Source organism: Thunnus thynnus, chromosome 21 (assembly GCF_963924715.1).
Source record: "Thunnus thynnus chromosome 21, fThuThy2.1, whole genome shotgun sequence".
Classification (NCBI taxonomy): Eukaryota; Metazoa; Chordata; class Actinopteri; order Scombriformes; family Scombridae; genus Thunnus; species Thunnus thynnus.
The window spans coordinates 14160334-14188090 of NC_089537.1; the positions used below are offsets into that span (position 1 = coordinate 14160334).

At 40.4% G+C, this 27757-nt stretch overlaps 1 protein-coding gene across 1 annotated transcript in view; it reads left to right on the top strand.

The window, feature by feature from the left end:
* The window catches only part of kcnb2b (potassium voltage-gated channel subfamily B member 2b), an 84354-nt gene extending 59507 nt beyond the window's left edge, over positions 1-24847 (top strand). Inside the window, exon 3 of the mRNA XM_067578090.1 lies at positions 18022-24847. Within this exon, the coding sequence (XP_067434191.1) occupies positions 18022-20013 (1992 nt within the window). The 3' untranslated portion in view covers positions 20014-24847. The remainder of the gene's footprint in view (positions 1-18021) is intronic.
* The last annotated feature ends 2910 nt before the right edge of the window (positions 24848-27757 follow it).

The window sequence follows — 27757 nt, forward strand, 5'->3', positions numbered from 1 at the left end:
CTGTATTGAGAGAGGCTTATTACTTCAACCACGGGAATTGAGGGGGTGAAGAAGAAACAGTGTGGGAGAGGAAGGAGAAGAGGGCAAATGAGGTGTTGTCTCATTGATCACGGGGCAAGAGAGTTGAATGAGAAAGTGGGGATAGTTCGAGGGGGATGCAGCAGTGGAATGCAATGTAAGATGGGTGCCAAGGTTAAAGCCACCGTTGTTCATGTGGCAACTGTTCTTAGGTCCCCAATGACATCAGAGTGTGGTGTGCTGTCCCCAAGCCTAATTTAGCCGCATGCACTGGCAGCCATGGGATCCACTGTTCCTGTTTGTCAAGCAGGAAACACTGATGCCAGCAATGACATCATCTTTCAGATGCACAGGAAAGCTTTTAAACCAAAGACATGCACACACCCACACATACATACACATACACACACATATACACCAGTACACAGGCATTCAGTATCCCTACAGGAATATCATCTTTACTTGCTACAAATGTAGTCGATGTTATTTGTGTTACAGTGGTGTCGTGTCACAGTCCAGCCACACTTTTTTTTTATTCTTCACCGGACAGAAAGGTGAGCAGAAGCAAAGTAGGAAACAAAGGAATGAGCCGTTTATCACCATAGTATATCTGAGCTTTGGTTCCGCTCTCCTAAATCCATTATTACAAACACACACACCCCCAGTTTACGCAACCCCATTTCTCCACCAACCAATCCCCATTAATTCTGATGAAAATTTCGAATGGGATTTCAGAGCAAAAAGCTGCATGCTAGGAGGGCCTGTGACTGGACTTAATGAAAAAGAATCAATATTTGACATTGATTGTGGGATTTTCTAAGAGTATGGTGTGCCTCAATGGGACATCCAAGCGGCATAAATTTTGTATTTTAACCGGAGCATGAAACCGAACAGTGAGGGGAGGTCAACACAGGAAATAAGAGGCTTCAAATGCTGCTCATTAATACTGGTTGTTAATGTGCCAGTAGCTAAGAGCTGGGTGATTTACAGCAGGTTTCTCACTGTCACTTACACACATACCCTAACACAATACACACAGATATAGTACCAGTCAAAAGTTTGGACACACCTTCCCATTTTCTTGAATGAGAAAATGTGTCTGATATTGTACTTATTTTTCTCACATAGACGATGATGATCCTGTTCCTGGTCCATACAATAAAGTCAGATTAAAAGAATATCCGATCCGATGACAAACATCCTGTAACAATGTTTGTTATAGTATAATGACTCTAGTAATTTGAGAGTTATTTTGTCATGCTATTTCTCATAAAATGTGAGTGTATTCAACCTTGTAAGCCAGGGGCACAGGTTTACACTCATTATATTGTACATTATTCAGTGTGTGTGTGTGTGTGTGTGTGTGTGTGTATGTGTCTGAGAGAGAGAGAGTTGCCTGCTGTTTCCTAAGACTTGCCCCAAGCGTATCACTCACGTTAAGCTCAGTGTTGTGGAGAGTGGTTATGTTTGTTTGCTCAGCGAAGAAACACTTTGTGAGGTGTTAGCTTGATGTGTATCACTAGCGGGGCGAGACAGAGGGGACTTATGTTCCTGTATCCTGGCTTAAATTATGAAGAGGAAGAGTTCCCCTGCTGTTACGGGGGTAACTATAATAAATTGTTTACCTGCTATTACATAGCCGAGGCAACATAGCGTGAAAAAGAATAGGATCAGTGACACCAAAAGAGACAAGGCCAATTATTTTGGCCTTGAGTTTCTTTAGCTAAGGCAGCAGATCAGCGTCACTGTATAAAGTGTTGTGCAACTGTTTTCTTACTCAGATTTGCAGAGCTGGGGTAAGCAAGTGAAAAAAATAAAAGTTCAAAAAGCAGGCCAATTACTGCAAGCCTGAAAGTTTGGGAACTCTTACTACATAATAATTTGCAGCTTTTTCACACACGCAGTCAGAACTGAGACCACAGTTATAAATTATACATACCAGAGTTCACTAAACTAAACCATTAAACTTTTCATGAGATTTCTGCCTTTCAAAAGAATGACTAATTTTGGATTTGCAGTGCTCTCACCTCCTTTAAATAATAATATGGCAAATATATTTATCTAATATTTTATTTAAATATCTAGGCTGTTTGTTATCCAGAAACAAACTAAACACATCATTGGTTTATACAGCCGACTTCTCTCATCTAGTAATAACTTATATGGCTGTTAGAGATGGACTGTTTTCAAAGATGCTTACAGACTTAAAAGGGAAGATTAGGTCACTGGATAAAGTCTCTATTTTGCAATCTTTTTGCATGCCAAAGAAGAATTCTCCTATCTCCCTCTTAATCAAGATATAATTTACACTCAATTCTACATTAGCATGTTTTATGGTGTTTTCTCTGTGTAGTGCATAGGAATTACTAGGCTTTTAACAATGTAATAGCCCCCTACATGGTGGCACTGTTTATTAGTCTATGTAATAAGAATGATTAATAGACACTTAAAACCCTGGCAGAGCCTTGTTAACATCAACAAAATATATTGTCGTCTGACAGTGATAAAAGGTTTGTGCTTGCTTATCATGGCATCACAGGCCTTTAAACTTGAGGGAACAAAAAACATGTGGGCAAATTGGAGTATTGTATGACGTCAGCTTTTGATCAACAAAATGTCTAAACTAAAAGCAGAGATACAGATGTGAAAGAATTGTTGATTCACAGAATTTAGAATTTTTAAAGAATTTTTACAGCATCGTGTCAACGAAGAAGATCACCTCTGCAAACCTGATGATCTAAAAGTAGAAGACACCTTGGCCTGACGTATTTTGGGGCAGTGCCAGGGTCATGCTGAATCCTGATTGCATTAGGTTCTCAGGAGCTGACTGGCAACATTAGAAGTTGCTTTAGAAGAGCTTGTGTGCTTCTGATTTTCTCAGCATTGGCTACAGGCAGCATTGTATCTTTTTGTCTCCTTCTATCCCTTATAGTGTGTGTTATTGACAGAACTGTATAATGAATGTGATGTTTGATTTTGAAGTTATTATCTTTGTTAACACAGCTGATCCTCTTCACAAGACACAAGCACTGGAGTTCTTTCAGTAATAGGATTACACATCCAAGAATGTCAGTGTAAAGGTTTAATTGTTTGTTTTCACTCTTCACTGGCTTTTAGTATGAGCACAATACACCACCTATTCAACTAATCTGCCATCCCAGATGCATGAGTCCTCATTATTATTTACTTTCTATTCTGTTTATGTACTATGTGGAGTTATTTCCACAAATCCTGTATTCTGATCCTCCTAAGTAAGAACTGTTTGTAGTGTCTTGTAAGTTGTATTTTATGTAAAGTAGTATTGCAGTAACAAGGTAATTCATAACTGTAGTAGGCCTGCAAGTAACAATAATTTTGACTACATTATTTTTCTGATTGATTGATTTATTATTAAGTCTACAAATGTTAGCCATTTTTTCATGAAAAATGATTCAAACAAATAATCAATCAATTAACAATCAATTATTCGACCTATCGTCAAAAGTGTGGGGTCAATACAAAGTGTTGCTACAGCTACTGTTCCTTTCTCACATTTTTCTGTCTATTCTGTTAATTCATTTGTTTCAGAATGTCAGCACGCATGTATACATTATCGCTCCGTACTGCTCGGTTTATAGATATTATAGAGTGGTGTGGCATTGCAGCTAATCATTATTGTTCATGAGACACAAGAAGTACTATGAATACTAATATTGCCAGTATTTCTCTCCACAGGGAGTTCTAAGGTCATGGTCAGCCACAGAGCTGATCGTAATTTGGTGTCGTGCACACTCAGCAGGACAGACGATTGCCAACATGTGGGCTTAAAATGGCTCTTCTGCTTAAAGGGCAGCATGTATTATCACTAAAACACTTCATGCCGCCACATATGAACTTCTCATATGTCCTGATCCATGTATCTGCAAATGAATCAGCCCCTGGGGGCATGATGACTAGATTATTATCAGCAAATGTTCAGCTGTGATTTGTGTCTCTTGCTGCGTCTGCTCATGTACGTTCAACCCCCCAATTTTCTTATCTCCCACCGTCAGCCCACACACTAGGGTGTAATAACTGTGCAACAGTGCACTTAACCCATGTTGTGTGAGGAAAACATCTCGAATGTTGTTGTTCAGTGTGTTGGTGCAACAGCAGAGACTCTCCTTTCGTTCCTCCTTGCCCTCCTGCAGGGACCTTCAGTTTTGGTTGTTGAATCTGCAGGGGCACTCATACCATTCAATCTGAGGATGATTCAGGATAATTGTAATAGGATTTGAAGTCTATCTTTAGTAAGGATAAGAGTGTGTAAGCAGTTACTCACTCTTTCCTTCACATAAGGGGTAATAAGCAAATAATCTGATAGCAAACCTAGCTTTTCATTTTCAGCTCTCCCCCCACCTGCATGGAAATACTCTTGGTGTTTGTGGAAATGTTATGGGAGCTTATCGTCTTATAGACACAGATTTGTTAATCCTATACCTGCTCCGACACAGCTGCGCTGATTACCTGATTTGACTGGGCCATAAGCCGGATGGCCTCAGTGGCTCACATCAAACTTGAACATTTGCCAATACAAAACGGACACAAAGATAAAAAGAAAAAAGGGAAAAGAAAGGAATTTAAAAAAAAAAAACCCATTTAAGTGAAGCATTTAGGCGGAAATGTAAAAGATATTCCTCCTCTGAAGACATTTATTTATTAACATATTAAACATGAATTTCAGCATGTAACCTTTACAATAAAATCTAAAATTCAGACATACAACTGCTATACTGTCATCCTCTCCCTTGCTACTGTGGTTGTAGTAATCATTGCATGCAGGCATCTGTGTGCATGTGCGTGTGTGTACGCCTGCGTTGCAAGTGTGTCCTCATTTGGATTAATTAAAGGAAATCTCCCGTGAAGAGTGGGGGCGTCCCAATCTGGCCTTCTCAAGGACAGGCAACCTATCAATACCCCAACCTCCACCCCAACCTACACACAATACTGCCACCCACTCAGATCTACACACACACACACACACATACACGGGCGTACCTCGTTCTAACGCCATGGAAACAGTCTCCTAGTGCCGCTCCCAAGCCTGATGATCATCACTCTCATTTGCTGTGGAACAAAGGCTGTGAAATTCTGTCCATTATTACAGCTCCCTTATCAGCGCTCCCTGCTTGCCTCTGCCATGAAGCAGCACTCAGCTCAATTGCTCAGTCATTCTTACCACTTTTTTTTTTTTTTTTTTTCAAAGTCACTTTCCATTGTGGTATGTTGGCTGTTCTTTTGTTGCCGACAACCACGGAGTATTATCCAGCATGAGTCATTACTAAAGTAAACATCATGGCACATTGCGAGAGAGAGAGCAGCATGTGTTGTTGTAAGTAAGGGGTTGCCCCGGCGAAGATAATTGCTGAAATCACTCAGCTGATCTGTGGCTTTACTAAAACCTTTAGATGCAGTGTGTACATGTATAAGTGTTTTATCAACTTTCAGTGGCAAAATAGGACATCTAAAGCCATGATGGGCACAGAATCTCTTACAGTTTTCCTGTGATGATGGCCACCTTTCAGATCAAGTTCACAAGTTTCTATGGTTACGGAGGCAAGCGTCAATATGTTGTTGACACCATGGTCGCTAAGCTTCTCTCTTTTCCCGGGAGCAGACGGCAATGTCAAGGTGTTGTTTGGTAATTGGGATGAAGAGGACAAAACGGATATTGGTATAAAACAGGACTAAGGTGGCAAGCTGGTGCAGAGTCAGAGACATGCATAGTCATGTGGAGGCTCTAGCATGACAATATAGTTTCCTCATAAGATAGAAAATGCATTTTCAAAAGAGGTCATATTTCTTAATTTATCATTATTTGGTTTGCTATCTGTTTGTTGGTCTTGCTGTATGATGTTTGACTATTCATTTACTTATTCACTTAGTTGGCTGCTGTTGTGCCTGTCTTGTTTCTCCTCCCGTGTCGGTCTCAGTCATAAAAAATAATAATAATGCAAACATCATCCAGGTGAATCTCAGTAGAGAGGAAACCATGCTGTCAATTGGGTGTGTTTCGCATGCAGAGTTTGGTTCATATTCCTCCTACTCACCTCACTTCCCCAGAGAGACAGAAATATATATTTTAAAAAGTCAGGGAAGGCGGAAAGTATATGTGAGTGTGCATGTGTGTGAATTCCTCTTTTCTATGGTACAGTAAGTAAGTAAGTATGAGTGAGTATGAGTGAAGTGTAAAGACAGACAGTGATGGAGGCACAGGTCTGTCCTTGAAAGTGAAGGTGAATAACAATAAATCAGCCAAACCACGATTGAGAGTTTTGCACAGCCAGCACATAATTTGAAAGAGACTTTGTGAGAGGGACAATTGAGATTGACACAATGTGCACATCCAAAGCCAATAGTCAAACAGCCACACACTGCAACAGTCCACATTTTGGAGCAATGGTGTTGGAGTGGGTAGTGGATGCGGGTGTCGTAGGGAATATAAATGAAGGGGAGTGCCACCCAGGGCTCAAGGTTGTGCTTTATTCTTAATGCTTCATACTTGATTAGGATTAGCTGACTCTTCGGTGACCACTTGTGTTCCTGCAGTCCCAACTGAGAGATGGAGAAGGAGAAAGAAAGAGAAAGAGTGTTTTTCATGCTCTGCGTGAAGGATAGATGGAATAACCAAAGGATTATCACAACTCCTATGCACATAAAAACTCAGTAGCCACTTTTCTCCCCACCTCTAAACGACCTCCTTGGGAAAACAAGTCATAAAAAGGCATTCTCACTAGTTGAATTCAGCTGTAATTTAAAGAGGAGCTCCCTCTTGTGGGCACAGCTCTCACTAAATTACAGTCCAACAGCACCACACTACTGGCCTCTCTAATGTCTCTGAGGTCATTCACACTGTTTTCTTCAGTGTGTGTCACATAGACTGCATATAAAGATAGATGACAAGACAGCTCTCCAAAAGTAAAGCCAAAATATCTCAATCGCCCCCTGGTGGCTGGTTTCAGTATATCTCCTAAAACAGGGGTGTGGTGTCATGTTTGACAGCCACCCTCAAACTTCCGTCAGACGAGCCAAGTGACCGCAGCAGTTTCTGATGGAAGATACTAATGTATGTTTTCATTTGTGATTCACTACTAGCTGTAGATGCTAGTTACAGGCTGGTTTTGGCTGGTTTACCTCTCAATGGTGGCTTTTCTTGGCTATCAGTCAAGTTGAGGGGGCGGGTCTACCAACTCTACTGCGCAGACTCTGGTTGTAAATGATGTCACACAAGCAAGATGGCAGCGCCCGCAAACAAGATATTTTGGCTTCACTTTTGAATAGCAGCAGGAAGTGGAGACACGTTGTCCATCTTTATATACACTCTATGGTGTGACGTCCTAAAATGTTCCTCCTCGTAGCACTGTAAGCCACTTTAAACAAAAGTTTCCCCTAAATGGCATATGTTATCTCATATTGTTGGAATTCATTATGGCATTCACTGGGGCTGACTGTTCCGACTGTTCTGACTGTTGCTTTGAATTCCAATGCACTTAGTAACCTCTCTTCACCCTGAAATCTGTCTCCATCATCCCACAGCTCAAAGGGCTTCTGCGGATCGCTCGGCTGAATGGTAAAGACTCTGCATCACAGGAAAAAAAAAACAGTGTTTAAGACACAAAGCTGCTTTCTGCTCAACTTGCGCTAGTAGTGCTGGGAGACATCTCCATGGTTACACAGTTTGACTCAGACAGCAAGGTGAGGCGTAGTTATTGAGGATAACAGATAGAGGTACGACAGGAGAGGGGAGAGAGGAGAGAGGTTGGAATTCTCTTCTTTAATGTGAGGGTGTAGTGCCGAGAACTGTAAGAGCCTGCTGAGTGCAGCTGAATGTGACAGTGTGTGTTTTGGAAAGAGAGAAAAAAAAGAGGAAAAGCAAGAGGCGAGGGAGGGCATTTTACAAGCATTTGTACTGTATGTTTGTATGTGAGCGTGTGTGGGGGAGGTGTAGGTAAGAGAGAGGTTTCTCCTGTGAGGTTTTCCTGGTCTTATCTGTGAAAGACAAGCACACAGGAGAGGTGACAGGAGAGTAATTCTTATTCTAAGTAAATTTCTGGAAAGCACCACACACACACATATATACCTCTTCACCACCACTACCCCACCTTCCTATCTTCCCTCAGCCTCCGAGCTCAGATGGATGATGATATTAGGAGACTGAGGGGTAGAGAGGAGCAGGGAGCTTGTAAGAGATCCTTCCCTTGTTGTTATCTGCACATGTACAGGCGCGCTCTGGAGCAGCTAAGAGCCTGGCGAGTTATTTGCAGCACTCAGCTCATCGTGAATATTAACTGTTACACGGTCCGAGCTACGTGTTTGTTTCTCCTTCCGTCCACTGGTCTGTGGCTTTAGGAAGTGTTGATTATGGTGTCCTGGCCGAGTGATTAACACAGTGATCGCTACTCAGGCGCAGGGGCTAGCACACTTAGCGGTAATTACACTTAGCCCTGTTGACTGCTCACTCAGGGTGTCTCTCTCTCGCTCTCGGTCACACATGAAGACACATACCCCTGCGGGAACACAGAGCTGCTCAGCTGAAAATTACTCAAAACATAAGAAGGTTATCTATTGTAATTATGTTGTTTTCACTTGATAATATGGCCTCCTTTTTAAAAGATTCCTCTTTAGCACATGCAGTTCTTTAGTGTAAGAAGCATGTGTATAGATTTGCAAATACACAGTATATGCATATATTGTAAAAGACCTTGTGCATTTACATGTTGTAGGGGGTACTGGCTGTATCTCTGGTCGGCCTGCTGCTCTTTTCTCTCAGGGGGGGGGATGTCGGAGGCATATAGGTTAATAATGTTGTCACGCCATAAGGGCCGAAGGCTTGTTCTCCTCAGAAATACACACACGTGTACACATAAAGGAACGCATGCACACACAAGCGCATGCACAGAAACATATGCACATGCACACATACTTTTTTCATGTCATCACTCCAGGCGGAGAAAGGACATGGAGGAAGAACATTGTTAAAATTGGTTTCTAATGTAAATATGTATATCTAGATCTTTCAAATCCCTATTCAGAAAGATTTTTTATTATGCTAAGACATTTCCAAAGAAAGTACATTGAAACAGAAGACAATGCTTTGCAGGCAACAAACTATAGCTTATGGCAGGTTCTTATTTATTTTACTGCAAGAGAAATGAATTTTATTGGATTTTCTCCCATTGGGAGTATATCTTTTGTTTATTACTGCAGGTTTTAATCTTGTTATAAATTAGTTTTATTTCATAAATGATTTTTGCTCCCATATCTTTGTAATTTTGACTGTAAAAGGAAATACAGCTCTTATGTTTTTCCCATAGAGTTAGCGCAGCCTGCTCTCTCTCTCTCTCTCTCTCTCTCTCTCTCTCTCTCTCTCTCTCTGTTTTTCCCTGACATTTGTGGTGTGAAAGTCACAAGCACTGATTGGTTGCAAGGCAGCTAAGAGGGCAATAATGATGGACAGATTACAGGGAAAGGACAGTGAGATCCAGATAAAGATTGGCGCGATTAGAGTTAGTTTGGGCTGCCAAAAGTGAAAAGAACTGAACGAGAAGAATCTCACTAAGACTAATGAAGTCATTGTCCTAAAATTTAGTGTGCTTTTGTATTAAATGCTTTGTGACGCAGTGTGTATGACTTTCATCACTGCCCTTCCTATGAGGCTGGGTCCCTGTGGGAACCACTTTTACATCCAACACTTAATTCAGAAAACTGCTGAGTTGTCCACGGAAATAGCATCAACACGCTGTGGGATATCTTTTTTTAATGGAGTTATGAAGTATTGTTCAGCCGCAATCAGATCTGTCCTGAAGACTATAGTTACTGGGTGTAGAAATCTGATCACAGACACAGAGGGCTATGTTACAGGATATACAGGAGGATGGACCAAGCATTAGGTATCTATTTCAGTCAGTGGATGGCTCAAGGATCCTATCAGAGCTTTAAATAAATTCATCAATACATTTGATTGAAAAGAGGAGTTGGCTGATTTTCTCTCAAGGTTGAGTCCAGGAATGGCCGAGCTGCTGTGGCTCCTGGTATGAAGTTTAGCATTTGAAGCATTGCCATTGTGTGTATGATTGTGAATTTGTTGTGTGGCAGCACACTCATAAATGGCCTAAAAAAAGCTACACTGGTCAGCATTACTGGATGTCATATAGATTTTTTTTTTATCCAATCAGTAGCATTCAACAGGATATTTTCTATATTTTTTAGAATTATTCATAATTTTTGTTAAAAAAAATATGACATAGACCCACTGTATTTTTTCTATAAAACTAATAAAGGAGTAAGAGAAATACTCTGCATATTTCTGTTAGGGTTGTATCTTTTGTTTTTAGTCTTACCAAAATTAAAAAACACAAGAGGAAAATTAGCAGGAATGGATAAACAGTGTGTTTATCTGCTCTAACGTATCTAAGCTGCAAAACTTTACTGCAACTAGTAGTAACCGAGCATTACTTTCAAAGCCAAGGAACGTTAGCTACAACTACATTACTTTTGGGACAGCAGGTTACATTAGAAAAACTATCTTTCAGGACTAGGACATCTATTGTGTGGGAACCAAGATGCTACTACAGCAGAGTGTAGGTGTTAGCAGCTCTCCACTCCAGCAGCCGACTTGTTCTGTTTGCCGAACACCTCGGTTTAGTCCTCATTATCAAAGCCTTTTCTCTTGTTAAAGTGAAACATACAGTTTGAAAATATGAGCAGTAAAGCATAAATCTAATGTCTGTGTTGCTTCTCAAAAAATTCATCCAAACAGGGTTATGTTTCAACAAATAACATATTAATTACATGTTTATTTGAAATACCGCACTATAGGGCTAAGTGGCTCTACAGTGCAGGGTCTCACATGCAAATGATGCACATGCAGATTTGTATAATCTATTCTATCATCACTGGAAGAGGACAGTGAAAGAAGAGGTAGAAAATGGTTGACAATCATTGCCTCTGATTTTTCTGAACTTTCAACTTCCCATTTGTATTTGGTTGTCTACAGAGTTAAGGCCCAAACGCACTGAAAGCGCCTGACACACGTTTCGCCCAAGCGGGCTGAGAGCACAAGCAAGACATAGAGAGAGTGCGGCAGTGGTCGAGCGAGGAGAAGGAGCTGTGGTAGAGTGAATGAGAGATATAAAACTTTGTTTTCTGATTATTTCATGGCGGTTACATTCTAAAGCACAAATAAATAACCATCAAACACTCAACAGATGATTTACTGTGGAAACAGATGCTCTTAGTTTTGTTTTCTTCCTCTGCCTTTTCTCCTTTTCATTCATTCATTACATCCAATTCATGCAGCAGTAAATACACAGAACAACAGAACAAATCTGTGTTGGTTTTGTGTTGTTGGCATTTCAAATCTGATGCCTGGAGTGCGCAATAGGAGCATCAAATGAGGCGCATCAAATGAGGCACGTCAATTATCGCTTTCAGTGTGTTATGGCCTTTAGGCAGAAGTTTGAAGAAATGAGACTGTTAGTCTTAGGTAGCAGGCTGCACTATACTGAAAAACAACAAACATCTGATTTGCTGTCTCCTCCATACCACCACAATGTGAATGTAGCATCAAATAAAGTCAGACTCTTCTCTTCTCTATGCTGTTTGCCAATTCTCAGGACTCATAGGGATTCCTACACTGGCACATTTCCCTTGCAATGTTATTGTTAAAATTAATTAGCATGTGTATTAATGGGATTCCAGTAATGTGTCATTTAAATAAACACCAAAGGAGGAATTGTCGGTACAATGTGTCATCTAATGCGTCATTTTATGTGTGATAGTTCAATCTACTAATCATGGACGTGTCACTCAACCCAAACTCCTGTGAGCTGTAATGGAGCGCCACATGCTGACACACGGCTGTGTTGCTTGTTGTGTGCAGGCGTGTTTGTGCAACTGGCCCGACGGATGAAGGCACTCTATAAATATTTTATACTAGCCCACTTTCCTCCCTGGTTCTACAAAAAGGGCTTTGAGGAGAAGGGTATGAACAATGTGTTTACAAGAATGGAAAGAAAAGGGGACACAATGAAGTTCGGTGAAGAGATCAAAATAAACACTACAGTAACCAGGCAGGGAATACACTCTAGCAGCAGGAGATGTTTGTCAATAATGCAGAAGGGTCATTTAAATTTCTGTTTTACTTATTTATTTATTGGTTGTTCCTCTTTTTTCTGTCTTGTAATATTATGGCTGAAAACAATCTCCATATAGCAAAAAGTGCAGGTGGTCTGCAAGATTATGAGAAGTGGTTACTGATTAAGGTTCCTCCCATATGCTGTCAACCCACTACAACTAGTTTTTGTGCACCTAAGTGTATGGTATGGCCTGAATCCCCAGGACCCCCACTGTTGCATGCCTCCAGCAATGATAATATAAGAGTCAATTCACAAGTGAGAGAGAGAGTTCAGCATCTTTTATGGATGTCACACCGAAGACCTTATGCTTTAAAGAAAAACACTACAAGAAAAATCATTTATATGCAGAGTTTGTCTCTCATACTGATTTTAAGGCACCTCACTGAGATTGACCGTGAAATTGTGACTTCAATCATATCATGCCAATACTCTTGACAAAGGTTGCCAAACACAGAGGGACGCATAATATAGTCTAGCTGACTGATGACAAATTAAATTGTAAGGGACACAGTATGGTGATGCTGTGTTATGCCAAGACAAATCGGTTATATCCACTGTAATTATTGACTACACTGTGAGCTGTCAAAGATTTATGTACAGCTCAATAGTTTTTCTTGGAATAATAAACCGTCGTTAATATGTTCTAAACTCCCACTGTAGTTGCCAAACATAGTTAGCCAGATGGACACCGGAGTAGTTTCTTTTATCTGATTTTGCTGCAAAGTTGTAAAACACAAAAAAGGCTTGGGACATATTTCAATTGCATATATTGTCCCAGTTTCAAGAATTCTGTTGGATCAGTTTTACATCATTTATTTTTCTCCAGTGCTTTGTGAACTCAATTATCTTGTCCGCAGACTACGGCTTTAGAATTGAGGCCCAAATCGTAATGACTGTGGCATTCCTCCAAACCTCTCTGAACCTTGGAGCTGTGGGAAAACACAGTGGACGGCCACCAAATATCACAATCCTTCTCTGCTTTTCTCTGTCTCCCTCTCTCGCTCTGTGAAGTCTTTGGAAACTGGCCACAGAAAAGGCACTCAACCAGCAGAATCTTGAGAGAGTGGGAGGGAAGATGTCTCTCCTCCTTTGTTGATTAATGTTGAGTCTCTCTAAGGGCGCTTGTATTAGAGTCAAACCCTAACTATCCATGGCTTATAAATCTCTCTTAAAGTATCTGTGCCAGTTTCCTATATAATGCCATATTTGCTCTGTGCCTTCATTAATTGCTGGTAATGGCTCACTAACAGAATTTGTGCACATTTAGGAGTCAAACTTTGTCATTTGGGTAGTCCTAAACCTACTTCAAGCATATAAAGCCATTTGTCTGAATAATAAAAGGAAATTGCCCATATGTAAGCTTAGTACAATAATTAAACCATTAAAATTGTGTACAAAAACAAAGTGTCAAAGCATGCACAAGTGCATTCTTTGACAGGGTCATCACACTGGAAGAGATACAGTCTCAGAAGATAAAATACCACAGAAGTCCTGGGATCAATCCACATTACCATAGCCATAATCGGCTGGATTGATTCTGCAGCAAAAAAATTATCATATCTGAGGAATGACACAATTTGTCCAGCACAAATTGATGACACAAGTGAGGAAGAGGGGGTGGAGGGTGGTCAGTCAGGATCTCAGAGGTGGATCATGGTCCATAAGAGCTCTGAGCAGGGAGATCAATACAAGCTCAGTGGGCCTGGTTCAGTGGCCATAATTTGATGTGTACACAATCGATAGCCTCCCCCTAGCTGGCAGATGGGCCACTGGTGTGGCGCTGGTTATTTCTCTTCCTCGCAGCAGCTGTCCTCCCTCAAACGAAGGAATGGTGGTGGGGATGTCGTGAGGGGGAGGATGTGGGCATAAGAGGTGATGCAAAAAGTGGGGTGTAAGTGTTAGTGACCACAGGGCTGTCACTGATAAGAGTGGAGTTAGTGTCCCTATTAACTGCCTTTTGTGGGAAGAGAACCAAAAGAAGATGGGATAAGGTGATTCTCGCAATTTCAAGAGTAGTTGTTGAGATGACAGGCAGCTTAAGATGGAAATCAAGAGAGGCTCAGAGGAGAGGCTCAAGAGAGCTCTCAAGTCAGTGGCTGCTACGTGTTTTCTCCTCTGGATCAACTTCACACTTCCTGCTCAGGTCTCCCAGAGGATCAAATACTATCATGGAGAAGCGGTGGAATGAAATTGCGAGAGTGGGTGTTGGTGGCTGAAGCACATTCACTCTCCAGATATCCACCTAAATTGCTGCTTACACTTTCACTATTTGGACTATTTTTTTTAAGCTGTCCCAAAAAGAATTGAGCCAGCTGTGTTTTTGCTTTTGTGAGGACATTCATCAAGTGATTTATTTATTTTTTTTCATGATGTGTTTTATAATGTGCTCAGGAGTTAAGAGCAAAAGCATCAAGGGAAATCCTCAGAGTATTGTATGAAAAATAAAAGTCAGATGACATTTACTAATTCTCTCCCGCCATCTGTCTTTCATCTCATTGTAAATCTCAAAATGAAGCAGGTTCACTGGTGGTCACAGCACAGTCATGCTAAGCAATCATTGCAATAGAGTTGGTGGAGGGAGAGTCAAGGAGCCAGAATAGCCACAGACAATTAAGCATGGTACACATCACCTGATCATCGGAAGACATTACCATCCCGTCTAAGCCAATAATGTCTCATGAACTGCCTGGCCATGACCTGACCATGACATCCTGGGGTCAAAACCTTCACAGGAACAGGGGCAGAGAAAGATTAATATAGAAAGAGGCAGAGAAAAATGTAAGAGAAAGGGATTGAATATAGTAAAACTTGGAGCATTGATCATTTGACATTTAATTTTGCTCTTTATCCTTAAAATTAGCTAGCCTATTTCTGTTGTAAGTGACACAGATTTCTTTAAAATTGCTTTGCATTTTAGCTATCAAAGACAAATATTCCAGTGAAATCACAGCAAAACACCGCTCTCTAGCTTCTTGTCTCTGACAGTAGATAGGTATGTAGCTTAGTCGGCAGGTAGCATTGATTAGTTTAGTAAAATAATCAGGGTACTAGTGACATTTTAATCCCATGTTGTCTAACTCTTGAACTCCTTTTCAAAGAACACATCCACAGATTTAAACGTGTCCGGTGGAGTAAGACATCTTGTCTCATTTCCTGTCTCCGTTAGCTTTCCGTCACCAGGTCACTTCTAGGTCAAGTGGCATGGCTGCACTTATTTCCGTTTTTTAATCCACCACTCCCGGCATTTGATGCTATACTTAATGCCACCGCACATGCAAATCAGGGGCAAAGAAGACTGAGTCCAAGTAATTGATCTTCTTAACTACTCCCACTCAATTACAGTAGGTTAATGCAAGCCCCCTCAGGATTGCTCATTCGCACACTCAAATGCCATTTGCTGGTGTCCATGAGCAAGGGAAGCATGGGGTGTGTAGGAAGGTGAGATTGGGTATGGGTCAGTGAAAACATTAATCACTCTCTCTCTTTCTGTGTGTGTGTGTGTGTGTGTGAGTGTGTGTTTGCGTGCATTCCCGCAAGTCCATTCATTCAGCTGTTCATAGTGTGACTTTAAAGGGCTCTCTTGCTGCAACGTGTGGAACAGTTGAAGATTAACTGTCTCCTCTGATACGGTTAATGTGAATCTAAATACAGAATAGTTGACCTCTAAAGAATGAGTTACCTTTTGCTTGTATTACCACAAATCATATTTACTCTTATACTATATCTGAAAAATCATCTGCCTAAGCCATACAATTTACCGCCAGTAAGCCTATAAACTAAGAAAAATCATTATCTCATGGTCTAATCTACTCTTCTACCTTTGAAGCTGACTTGGTGCCAAGATGTTCAGCAACAGGAACACAAGCAAAGATCCTCTGATAGAGTGTCTTGGCACCAGGGGGTGAGCTTCAAATGAGCTTGCCAAAAAGTTCATGAGTATGGAAGCAATGTGCGTCCTTACTGTGACTCCACAGTCTTTCAGCTTGGTGCTGGGCCAGGCCCAGGTTGCCTCACTTAGCTGCTAATAGATTTAACCTAATCAGCACCAGCATTCATTTAGTGATAACACTTCCTCTGCTCAGCCATGACACTTATTTGACTCTATTTCGCTCTCTGTCTCTATTCATTTTTCAGTCTTTCTCATTTATCAGAGGGGATTTTCTTCCTTTGAAAACATTTTTTTATATATCATAATTGTGTGTCACTTAAGAGTTGAAAATGTTGCAATGTCACTAGCCTTTAGCCAATGTTTTCCAGTATGCCAATGCGTGCCAAAGGCTAATGGACGGGCTACGGTAATGACTGACCTCTGAACAATTCTGCAAAATCCTTGAGCTCCATTCATGCATGGTATTTGCTCAATTAGGGAAGTCTTAAAAGCAATACAGTGAGTATCTCCAGGCAGCAATGCGTAAATTCATGTAAGATAATCAGTGTGTTCTGCAACTTAATGTGGTTTGTGATTAGTATTCAGGGTGCCTTGTTTTCCTATCTTGACTGAGACGCTTCAATCTTTGTTTATTAGATTTTAATGGGTTTTATATTGCTCGGGTCATAGAGGACTCCTCACAAAAGAATCCTTATTTTTCCATGCACTGGATTTCGGTTGATAGGTTATACTGCAGTACCATAGAGAGTGTAGGAAAGAGACTTTTCACCTGTGGGTTAAGACACTGTTGAGCTGTGGAAAAAGGACCTGGAATAATCCCAGCAGCATTATAAGGAGTTTTATCTTTGGTTCTGGTGCAAGGCAGAAGCAGAGATAAAATATGGAGTGGCACTGCAGAAGAACAGTGAAGGGATGATGAAAGAGCCAGACTCAACTCATCTCATATTTAAACTTACTGTGACATTCAAGAATACTCTTCCACACGCCATACATTGCGCACACGCTTTCATTTAATAAATATCAAACCTCAGCTGGAACATCTAAAGCCAGATTTAATATATAGAGGTCAATAACGCCTGGTCAAGGTAAAGAGCTGCAGTTGGAACACAGCCTCATGGTGTGCTGACCTCCTAGGATAATGCAGGATGTTCTTTACCCATCCCCTTAATAAGCAGAAGGCATCGGAAATGACATAAGCACACTATATTTTGTGCATTTTAAAAACCCAGTCACCTTTCTTTGATTATTGAAAGCAATAAATTATATTTTAAGAATGAGTGAGTTTTAAACTGTTGCCAACAGGTGGAGCTGAAATCCTTTTACCCTTTTATCTATTGTAGATGGGATCACACACACACACACACACACACACACACACACACACACATACAATTTCCAAAATAGGATTCTGGCCTAGTTATTTCCCCTGATTTTAATGTCTTCCTTATTTAATAACTCTCCTGCAATGCTGCATTCATTCAAAGACTTAAGTACTTGTTTGGTACCTTCTTTTGTCATTTTACTTTACAATTCATCAGTCTGTCTGAATGTACAACGCTGAGGCATATTCTATATTCTATATGCATAATGTGTTTTCATTCAGGAACACACCTCACAGTTCCTTTTAAGCTAAGACACTAATTCATTGTATTCATATCATTTATACTTCACACCTTTCAGCATTTATTTGTGCATCTCCTCCTGTCCCTAATGCAAACCACACACCTCCACACTGTTATTCAAGATGTATCCCATATCTGTCACAAACAACTGAGCCATAACATGCTGATTAAGAGAGACAAAGTATCTTGAGTTATGGTGTGTTATATTTTGACACTGAATATCGAGTCTCTTTTTCAGTTTATTAGGGTTAGAGCTATAAAAGTCATTTTTCATATGAACATGGATTTGTTATTGTATCCCTCTAATATTGTTTTCCTCTGTGCTTCTCTTCTCTAGATTCTGGCCATCATATCAATCCTGTTCATCGTCCTCTCCACCATCGCTCTGTCTCTCAACACCTTACCAGAGCTTCAGGTCATAGACGAATTCGGCCAGGCCAATGACAATCCCCAACTGGCCCACGTGGAGGCTGTGTGCATTGCCTGGTTCACCATGGAGTACCTCCTTCGCTTCCTCTCCTCTCCTAACAAGTGGAAGTTCTTCAAAGGCCCACTGAATGTCATTGACTTGCTGGCCATCCTGCCCTACTATGTCACCATCTTCCTAACTGAGTCCAACAAGAGCGTGCTGCAGTTCCAAAATGTGCGCCGTGTGGTGCAGATATTCAGGATCATGAGAATATTGAGGATCCTGAAGTTGGCCAGGCACTCAACAGGGCTCCAGTCTCTAGGATTTACTTTGAGAAGGAGCTACAATGAATTGGGGCTGCTTATTTTATTTCTTGCCATGGGCATCATGATATTTTCCAGCTTGGTCTTCTTTGCTGAGAAAGATGAAGATGCCACAAAATTCACCAGTATCCCTGCCTCATTCTGGTGGGCCACCATTACGATGACTACAGTGGGCTATGGTGACATTTACCCACAGACTTTACTTGGAAAGATTGTGGGTGGGCTCTGCTGCATTGCAGGAGTGCTGGTAATTGCCCTACCCATCCCCATTATTGTTAACAACTTCTCTGAGTTCTATAAAGAGCAAAAGAGGCAGGAGAAGGCCATCAAGAGGAGGGAGGCACTTGAGAGAGCCAAGAGGAATGGCAGTATTGTGTCAATGAACCTAAAAGATGCCTTTGCCCGCAGTATGGAACTGATGGATGTGGTAGTGGAGAAAGGAGAGGACAAAACTTCCCTGGACAACCACCTGTCGCCTAGCCGCTGGGGTGGCTCAACCAGGCATGCCACCTCTGAAACCAACCTAAAGTCGCCAGACAAAAGAAACCCAGATACTCTGCCACAAGGCTCCCCTAATCGTATATCTACCACCACCACTGGAGGTACCCAGTGGGTAAACAGGACCCCACAGCACCTTAATGTTCAGAAACTGGAGGAGATGTACAACCAGATGACCAAGTCACAGTCCTTCACCAATCTCAACACTACAAGTTCCATGAGCACTCTGAGCACAACTGTGACCGCCCCGGTCTCACCTAAGAAATCTTACAGCCCTGAATACACATTAAAAGAAGAGGTGGAGTTGGAGATGAGGGAGGTCCAACCCTCCTCTGCAGATGACTTTGCCAGCTGCTCAACGGACTATACAAAGCAGGGCCCCAACTCAGGTGAGGAAGAAGCTGGGCCAGATCAGATCAGACACCCCAAAGCCCCACCACCTCTTGATCTTAGCCAACTGAGGGCAATTGATGACCAGAGCTCTCCTGACACCATGCTCAAAGATGGCCTCTATGAATCCGTCAACCCACGTGATGGATCAGAGCTCCATATAGGGGTAGGGGACAGCTTTAACAATTCTGTAGAGAAAATCCAGAGCTCTATCAGAGGGAATAACCCTCTTAAAATAAAGGGGTTAAAGGTCAACTTCACCAAAACCTCTGCTGAAGGCCCACTAACACCACCCAGCACTACCTCTCCTGGAGACATCAGCTCCAGCATCCTGGAAGACGAGTCTCCAGAGGGAGAGACCTCACCACTCATCCGCAATTCAGAGGCGCTACTCCCAGTCACAGAGGAGGAGACCTGCCCCTTGTCCCCTAAGCGGTTGGTGGTAGACACACCACCCGGCGATGAAGATCAATCCACAGAGAACCACGAGGAGAAGCATCTTATGGAGGTGGCAGGCGCTGCAGTCGCACCCTTGTCACCCAAGACAGCAGCACAAAATTGCACCCAAGATGTGGTTGGGGCAGGCGAAGAGGTCAAGGCTGACAGTAACCAAAGTGGACACAAAGTAGAGAACCACATGTTTACATCCGATATCCACCTGAGACCCGGGGATGGCAGCCTCTCTCCAACCTGTGAAACCAGCATGTGACTGTAAGAGGAGCTTTGAGGGACAATAGACCCACTGCAACCTCAGCCTGGAGTGTGGGAGAGCAGGAAGAAAAGACAAGAGTGCAGTTGTAGTGAAAGATATTTTTGCATGGCATGACAAGTCCCTTTTACTTGTGTTGTTGTGTATTGCTGAAAAAGAAACTGCAGTGCTTCGTGCAGAATTTAGAATGACTTTGGGACAAACAGTGGGCTCAAAGAGGAAAAACAGAGGGAATTCATCAACTAATGTAGACATTTTGGTCCTCTCAATGTACATAATGACAGTCTCCTTTTTCTAGCAAAAGAAGGAAATGCACAGAGGGACTTATCTGTAAAAAGCATGCATTTAAAAAAGACAGATATTTTACGGTGCTTAGTTTGCTGAAAGTGCTCCACTGTAAATACTAGGACATCTAAGGCAATGACAATGCACAGGATGGCAAAGGAAAACTGTCACTGAAGGTACAAATATTTGCAATGTGAAAAGGGAGGGGTGGGGTGGGAGTTGAATTGAGAGCCCTCAGACTGGGTGTTGCATCGTAGCGACCTATAAAAAAAACATATCATTACCTTTTGTGGAAATGCAAAGTGTTCCCATGACGACCCTGTAATGTTTTTTGTGTGAAAAATTGTGTATGAAACTGTAACGTTGACATTATTGCTTTTGGTTTTCATAACGACTGTTGAACTTTCAGTTGAGAATCTGATATTCAAATGAATTAATGACCGTGGGTAAGAAGGACAAAAGCACCCGGGGCCAGATGCGTAAAACTCTGTGTAGATTCATGACTAAAACTGTGTGTACGCACAAAGTCAGAAATATGCATATACATTCTTTTCATCAGATTTATAAAGCCGTGCGTATGCATGGTTCTGTTTTATGAATCTCAGTCACTGAGTAACTGGGCACACATGCACTAGCCTCATTTGCACTCCCACAATTAGCTGTAAATGGATGAAGACACACCCTTAACCAGCTGTTTTCATATGAGTTCGCCGCCTGCTCCACCAGTCTGTACACGTCAGTGAAACAAAGAGGGAAGAAGAAATGCCGTTTCACCGACTGTGTTGCACCAGCAAGGCTCTCCAACAGCAGAACAGCTTTCATTACATAACTGTGCAGCTCTTTATACTGTCCATATCATTAATTCATCACATGGACCTGTAAACCATTGTCGGCAGTGATATCTCAGAAATGTAATCAATGATTAGTTTGTAGCACTCATATCTAAACCAACTTTAAAAGATGTGATACAACTAAGGATAAAATAAAAAGAATATTAACAGTAAATAAAATGTTGACTCTTATGTAAATTAAAAGAATGATCAAATTAATCACACAAAAGTAATAAATGTTACGTTTATAAGTGTGGTTTTGATCGGCATTTTACAAATCTCTGTGTAAATGCAGAAAAAAAATCACACAATCAGTGCAGCTGGTTATCAACTTAAACAATGTTTACTAAAAGATTCACATTATATTTCATCTCCACCTCATCACATCACCCTCAGATCGCTTTAGAAAACCATGTGTACGCCTGGTCTAAAGAATGTGTGAGGTTTGCACATTCTCACCGTACATTCTGCATCTATCAATACCCATTTATGTGCAGGAAATGGCGTGTGTATGGTTTTTGTGTGTACACATTGTTTATGCATCTGACCCCTGGATTCTTCTAAAGCGCATGTAGTTGCCAAATACGTACTGTATGTAACAAGTAAGGACAGGAACTATCAGATGCTACAACTACTGAAAATATTTATCATCTGGTTTCAGAAGCTAGGACAAGGTTTAAGATTGTTTTGCTCCTTGTTCAACTTTTTGATTCCATACAAATCACAGAAATAAATCTTATTTACTCTCTGACATCAAATATATACATCTAAAAGTAGTTTTAAGATTAAAATATGAAATAAGTAGGACTAGATTGGTTGTAGAAAAATTCGACAGTAGGTAAGTGAGATTCCATAAAACAGAATTAAGACTATTTATTAATTAAACACAGTAGATCTGGTCATCAATACACATATATGCTCTGTAATTATCTATTTTGGCAATTCAAAAGTGAGTCTACCACAAGAAAATGACAGTAATCTTTGTGATATCAATGGACCAAATCAAGCACACTGACGAGCTTTCATCTATCTCAGCTGCATAATATCATATACGATAATAACATGTATTATGACAGTAGTTATGTTTTTTTGGTTTTGTTTTCCTTATGGTTTGTTTACCTGCATTGTGTTCATTGTCCTATCCTCAGCGCCCTGATGTCGTTGTTGAAATTTGTTCCATACTACTGCAAGTTTATCCGATCCTGCTGATAAATTTAATGCATCATTTTTTGTATATCCGTAGTGTCTTGGACTGTAATTTATTGTGTTTTCTTGTGAACAAAACTATTTTCAGTCAAACTTAAACCCAAAGGATTTTTTTTTTTCTTGTCTTCTTTCTCACTTTTGTTTTACACTGACTGAAAATATCTGTTGTATGTTGCCTTTGATTCCAATTTATTGCTGGAATATTTGTCTATTGTTTCAGCATGACACTTGGCTGAGTGTACTAGAGGTGTGTTTGTGAAAGCCACACAAACTAGAATGGTACTGACAGGAAGTATATGGGTGAGTTATTTGTCGTTTGTCAGTTTGTTATATTGTTTTCTTTCTTTTTTCTTATTATTATTATTATTATTGTTATTATCATGTTTTGTCTTCTCACAGAGAGGTGTGGAATGTGCAATACCGCATACTGCAATCTATGCAGGCCAAGAATTGTGGCACTTTATTTTCTGTCTATGGGATTTGTAAGTGTACAGGCAGAAATTACTTGTATTTTTCAAATGTTATATCTTTAATATGAGGCAAAACAGTATTACAACTACCAGAATCTCACAAACAATGCAAATGAGAATTTGACTTTTACTTTTTAATATTATATGGCTGGCATATGCTGTCAGGCATCTTAATGCCAGATATCAATGGACCTCAAATTTGATTATCTGTGGGAATAGGGATCCAAATTGACCACTTGGGCCTTTTATATTGCTGTTAGATTTACATAAAAATCTAACAAATGTCTGTGGAAGATATTAAGATAATCTAATTTAAATGGCCACACACAAAGGATTTTATGTTTTTTGTGAATTAACGTTGAAAATGATTCTATTTTTTCTAAACCAAAATGGAGCACGACCACAATTTCCTGCCATATGGTGGTTGAAATGATGCGTGCCTTTTCATAACACTGCTGTTTATGAGAAGGTAGCAAGTCATTTTGCTTTGTTCATATAGCACTGTACAGAAAATTCTAATTTTATAGGAGAAATCAGGTCTTTATGTAATAGATACAAGTAATGTTATTGAGTTCTCAGGTTTTCTATAACTCTCTGATGTTTCCGATTGGATAGATTCTCTGTTTTTCTTTAACAGCTAATGTTAACTAGTTACTTCTGTACTTTTTGAAAGGTGATGTTGTCAAATCCACATTGATGTCTTGGCTCCCGGAGTAAGGAGCGGCAATATTTCTCCCTCCTCCTGGGTAATCTGTGTACCACATTCAGTATCCACCCCCATCAGTCTTCAGTGAGGCAGGAAGGAGCACAAACAAAGGGATTGAAGTTTGAAAAGTCAGAGTTTCAGAGCTGAGAACTAGACAGAAGAGGAGAGTTGTGTGTCTAACTGACCTCAGGCAAGAAGAGATCCCTACTGTCACTGAACTGATCCATCTAATTATTTCCCATGCTGACACCACTGGGTGCTCCAATCCCTACGGCTTCAGAGGCTCTAACCCCATGGCATGCCCTCAGGAACAGTGATCAATGGGTAAAACAAAGGCTAAAATAAGGGAAAGCTATGAGAGTTAAGAGAAGAGATGATGTGGAGTCCTCCCAAATGGTTACATCACGTCAGTGCTCAGTTGTGGTCCATATTTCCATTTGTCTGTATACATACTGTATGCCCAGACCAACATAATTTGACTCAGTAATCAGAGATTCATGTGAGAGCTCATGGAATTATCTTTCATGTGAAATGATCGATCCCTCATTGGAAACACAGTTTCAAATTCTTTGGTACTCTCCAAAGTAAAGTGCGTGGTCAGTGGTGGGTGTTGTTGTTTGGGGTTTTCATTTGTCTTTCTTTCTTTATGTTTTGTAAGGAAGGTTAGAAAATAACCTTCGTGTTAAAGCTCTTTTTTTTCTGTACCTGTATGTTCAATTTACGTTTTTTTCCGTCATCCCTTGTTTGTAGTAATCATGTCTCCGTGTTAGCCTTGAGTAATCCTTCATTTTGACAGGTAGGGTAGATAAACAAGGGATTTGGACTGATCAGCTATATTCCCTCGGGATGATGTTTGTGTGGATACTGAAATTAATTCTGTGAGCTGACAGCAAAAGGACTGTGCTCTGTCTTACTGTCTCACAGTGACATTATCATCTGTGATACTGTACAGAGTGGAAAGGTTGTGTCTTTATTTTCTCTGAGAGAATGGGTATTGTCCGTGTCACTCATGCGTGCTTACCAAACCTTGCTCCCTAAAAATGCATAAAGCTACATTGTTTCTTCTTATGTCTCTGTGTACTCTGCCTCTTACATTTGTTGTTTTTTTTTTTCTTTTTTCCTGTTCAGCTTTGGAGAATATTATCATTAGACACATTCTGAGCTACAGACTGTTTCTGTACAAAGCAACATCTTTGTATGCATGTAGTAGTCCAAACAATTATGTGACCACAGAACACTTTGTTATGGTACATGTATGTCAACATTTCTGTAGAGCATTGTTCCCCATTACGTCTATTAGCATATGCAGAATAACAAATAAATGTGTATATAACTCGTGTGCGTGTTTTCATAAGTGCGTGTGTGTGTCAAGTGTTCTTTACTCAACAAATGTGCTGATGTTTGTAGGCCACATCTGCATTTTCTGGATGCATATTTTGCATATTAAGGATCAATGCATAGTCAGATACAAATATGAGTTTATACATGATTTCTACACAACGCTAATAGAATTTATATTGCACTTGCTACACCCAGGTATGCCCAGTTATTATAATATCCAAAAGTTAGTTCCTGTTTTAACATACTGGTAAGATAAATGGTTTTCCAAAACTTGAAAACCAGAAGCTCTAGTATGTCTTTAGTAAAAGAAGACCAAGGGAACCCATTCACTATAATGGAAATAAAAGAGGCTATTAACCCATTACACTAATGCATTGGTCTATAATGACAATATCAATTGCATAACAAGGGACTGTAATCACAATATTTATTTCAGTACAGAGGACTATAATGACAGGATCCATTACATCTATTGTCTCACAGAGGATTACATTTACAGAATATATTGCATGACAGAGGCCAAAAATCCTACGTTTCAATGCGTAACAGTGAGGATATCTGCACATTCATTTCTTAGCAGCAAAAACTTATTTCAGGTGTAGATTCAGAAAGTCACACAGTACAAAAGCAAGTCCCAAAAGGTGCTAACTGATACTTAATGGCTCTTCTTTTCCTTGTTGTGTGTGGATAAGCGCAGACACGCTCATCCACTCGTGCCAATGGGCCTTTTTCAAAGCAGACCTTTTAAAATGTGATAGTTAGAAAAGCACAGGTGTTACTAATGACATTAGTGATGGCTCTGTTCCATTCAAGTGTCCCAGTAAGCCATGACAGTGTGAAAGTGAGCCAGAATGCACAATATACCAGGACCATGAAAACAAAGCAGCTAAAATGGATTTCAGCCATCATTGTGTGATTGATGGCTCATTGTCTGATTCACACTTTGTTCTTCACACTCTTTATTATCGTGTGATTGCTGGTATCTTTTGTACTTTTGGAGCAATTTAAGTCCAAAGTGAGGGCTTTTATAGCAGTTTCCAGTCCTCATCAGTGTGTCATGTGATCAGGCACATTGCAGAAAGGTGATTTTTTTTTAGACCAGAAAAAAAATTCCAAACACGTCTCACTCCCTCAGTTTTAATCTCTAAACATGTATCATACCTCAAAATGTTGCCACAAGCCTCCTCTCTCTAAAAATGTAAATGTATTTCCCATATGAGTTATAGTTTTTGAGATCTAAACCTTAATTGATGCTCCTTGACTGCAATAGAATCAGCAGGCTCAGTCTCCCATCAGTCACCTCACTCTCCTGTTTCTTAAACTTACAGATTCTCTCTTCCTTCAAACGCTTTGTGCGCAAATTGTACTTTTTCATGCTCAGCAAGTCCTCCTGCCACTAATAATGTACAAATCTAATTAATTTTTTGCTCAACAAGATGTGCATTTGTGCTCCATGTTTCAGGGATTCCCCGCTGGCTCTGCGGTTAAGCCCTGGTAATGGCCAGCTTTCCCTGTTAGACTGCAATGTTCTGGATTCAATATTAATATTAATTTTTAAAGATCAAAATTTATAATGGCAGTAAATTGGAGAAATAATCCAACTGAGTTGGAGCCTTTGTCACTTTGAAACTCAATTGCTCGGACATCCCTTATCCCACAGACTTCATTCAAATTTTAAAACATTCACAAAACTTTAAAATTCAAAGTTGTATTCTGTGTTGTTATACCTTTTGTACTCTTGGAGCAATTTAAGTCCAAAGTGAGGGCTTTTACAGCAGTTTTCTCTGGGGCAAACAGATGTTCGGTGCAATGTGATTTGTGTGTTTTGATTTGTTGCCATCCACTGCTGGATCCAAAAGGCCACTATCCTGTTTCTGCTGCTGGGCTCCCACAAGGCCACATGACAAACTTTCATGTCCAACAAACCACAACAGCCAGGAAACTCAGACCATGTCTACACAACATTAAACCTATGAAGAGCCACATGAAGTTCTGAGAGTGTGTGTGTTCAGAGGAAGTGTGTGTATGCTGAATACTCAAACCTCCATCGCTATGTTCTTGTTGCTGTACTGCAGAAAGCTGTCAATATGATGATGCTATACCACTTTGTCATATAGCATAAACATAAGGTTGTAACTTAATTTAGTAAAAACAATGTGTGGGCCTTTAATGGGTTAGTGATGAGCTGCTATTTCAGGTTTCCCAAATGGACAACATGTGGAAAAACTTGGAAGAGGTGTGTTGAAAATCCAAAAAAAAAAAAAGAAAAATACATGAATTAACTCGTTAATCTATACATGACCCACAGATAGCATTCAGAAGTGCCTCACTTGTATCCCACTTTGGTCAAGTTGTTAGCCCACATGCTGTACGTGATCGAATGGGTCCACATAAGGATAAATACTCAAATATGCTCCAGCTCACCTTGGTCCTTTTAGCAACTTTCACTGGCAGACACACATGGGGCCTGTACAGACACAGGGCCCAAAAGACCATGTGGGTCCACATAGGTTTGTGACTGGATATAAAATATATATTTTAGTAAATTTAGGTCACAAAAAATCTGAATAATTTACTTGGTTTACTTAACAGGTACAAGATTTAACCTCCCTGAATTCTTAAAGGATAGGTTCACTTTTTTCAAGTCTGTCTTAAAACAACAGTCAGGTGCCCAAATTAACACTGAAAGAGGTTTTCATTACTGTAATTATTCCCTCTGTTCATACTGGCTATTAAAAGATTCCCTTCAAATGTGCTTTCAATGTAAGTGATGAGGGTCAAAATCCACAGTGTGTCCACAGTCATTTTGTGCAAACATGCATTTAAAAGTTGATCTGACGCTTATATGAGGCGTCAGCAGTCTGAGTTAGTCATATTAAGTGGATATCTGCCACATGTGCAGTCTC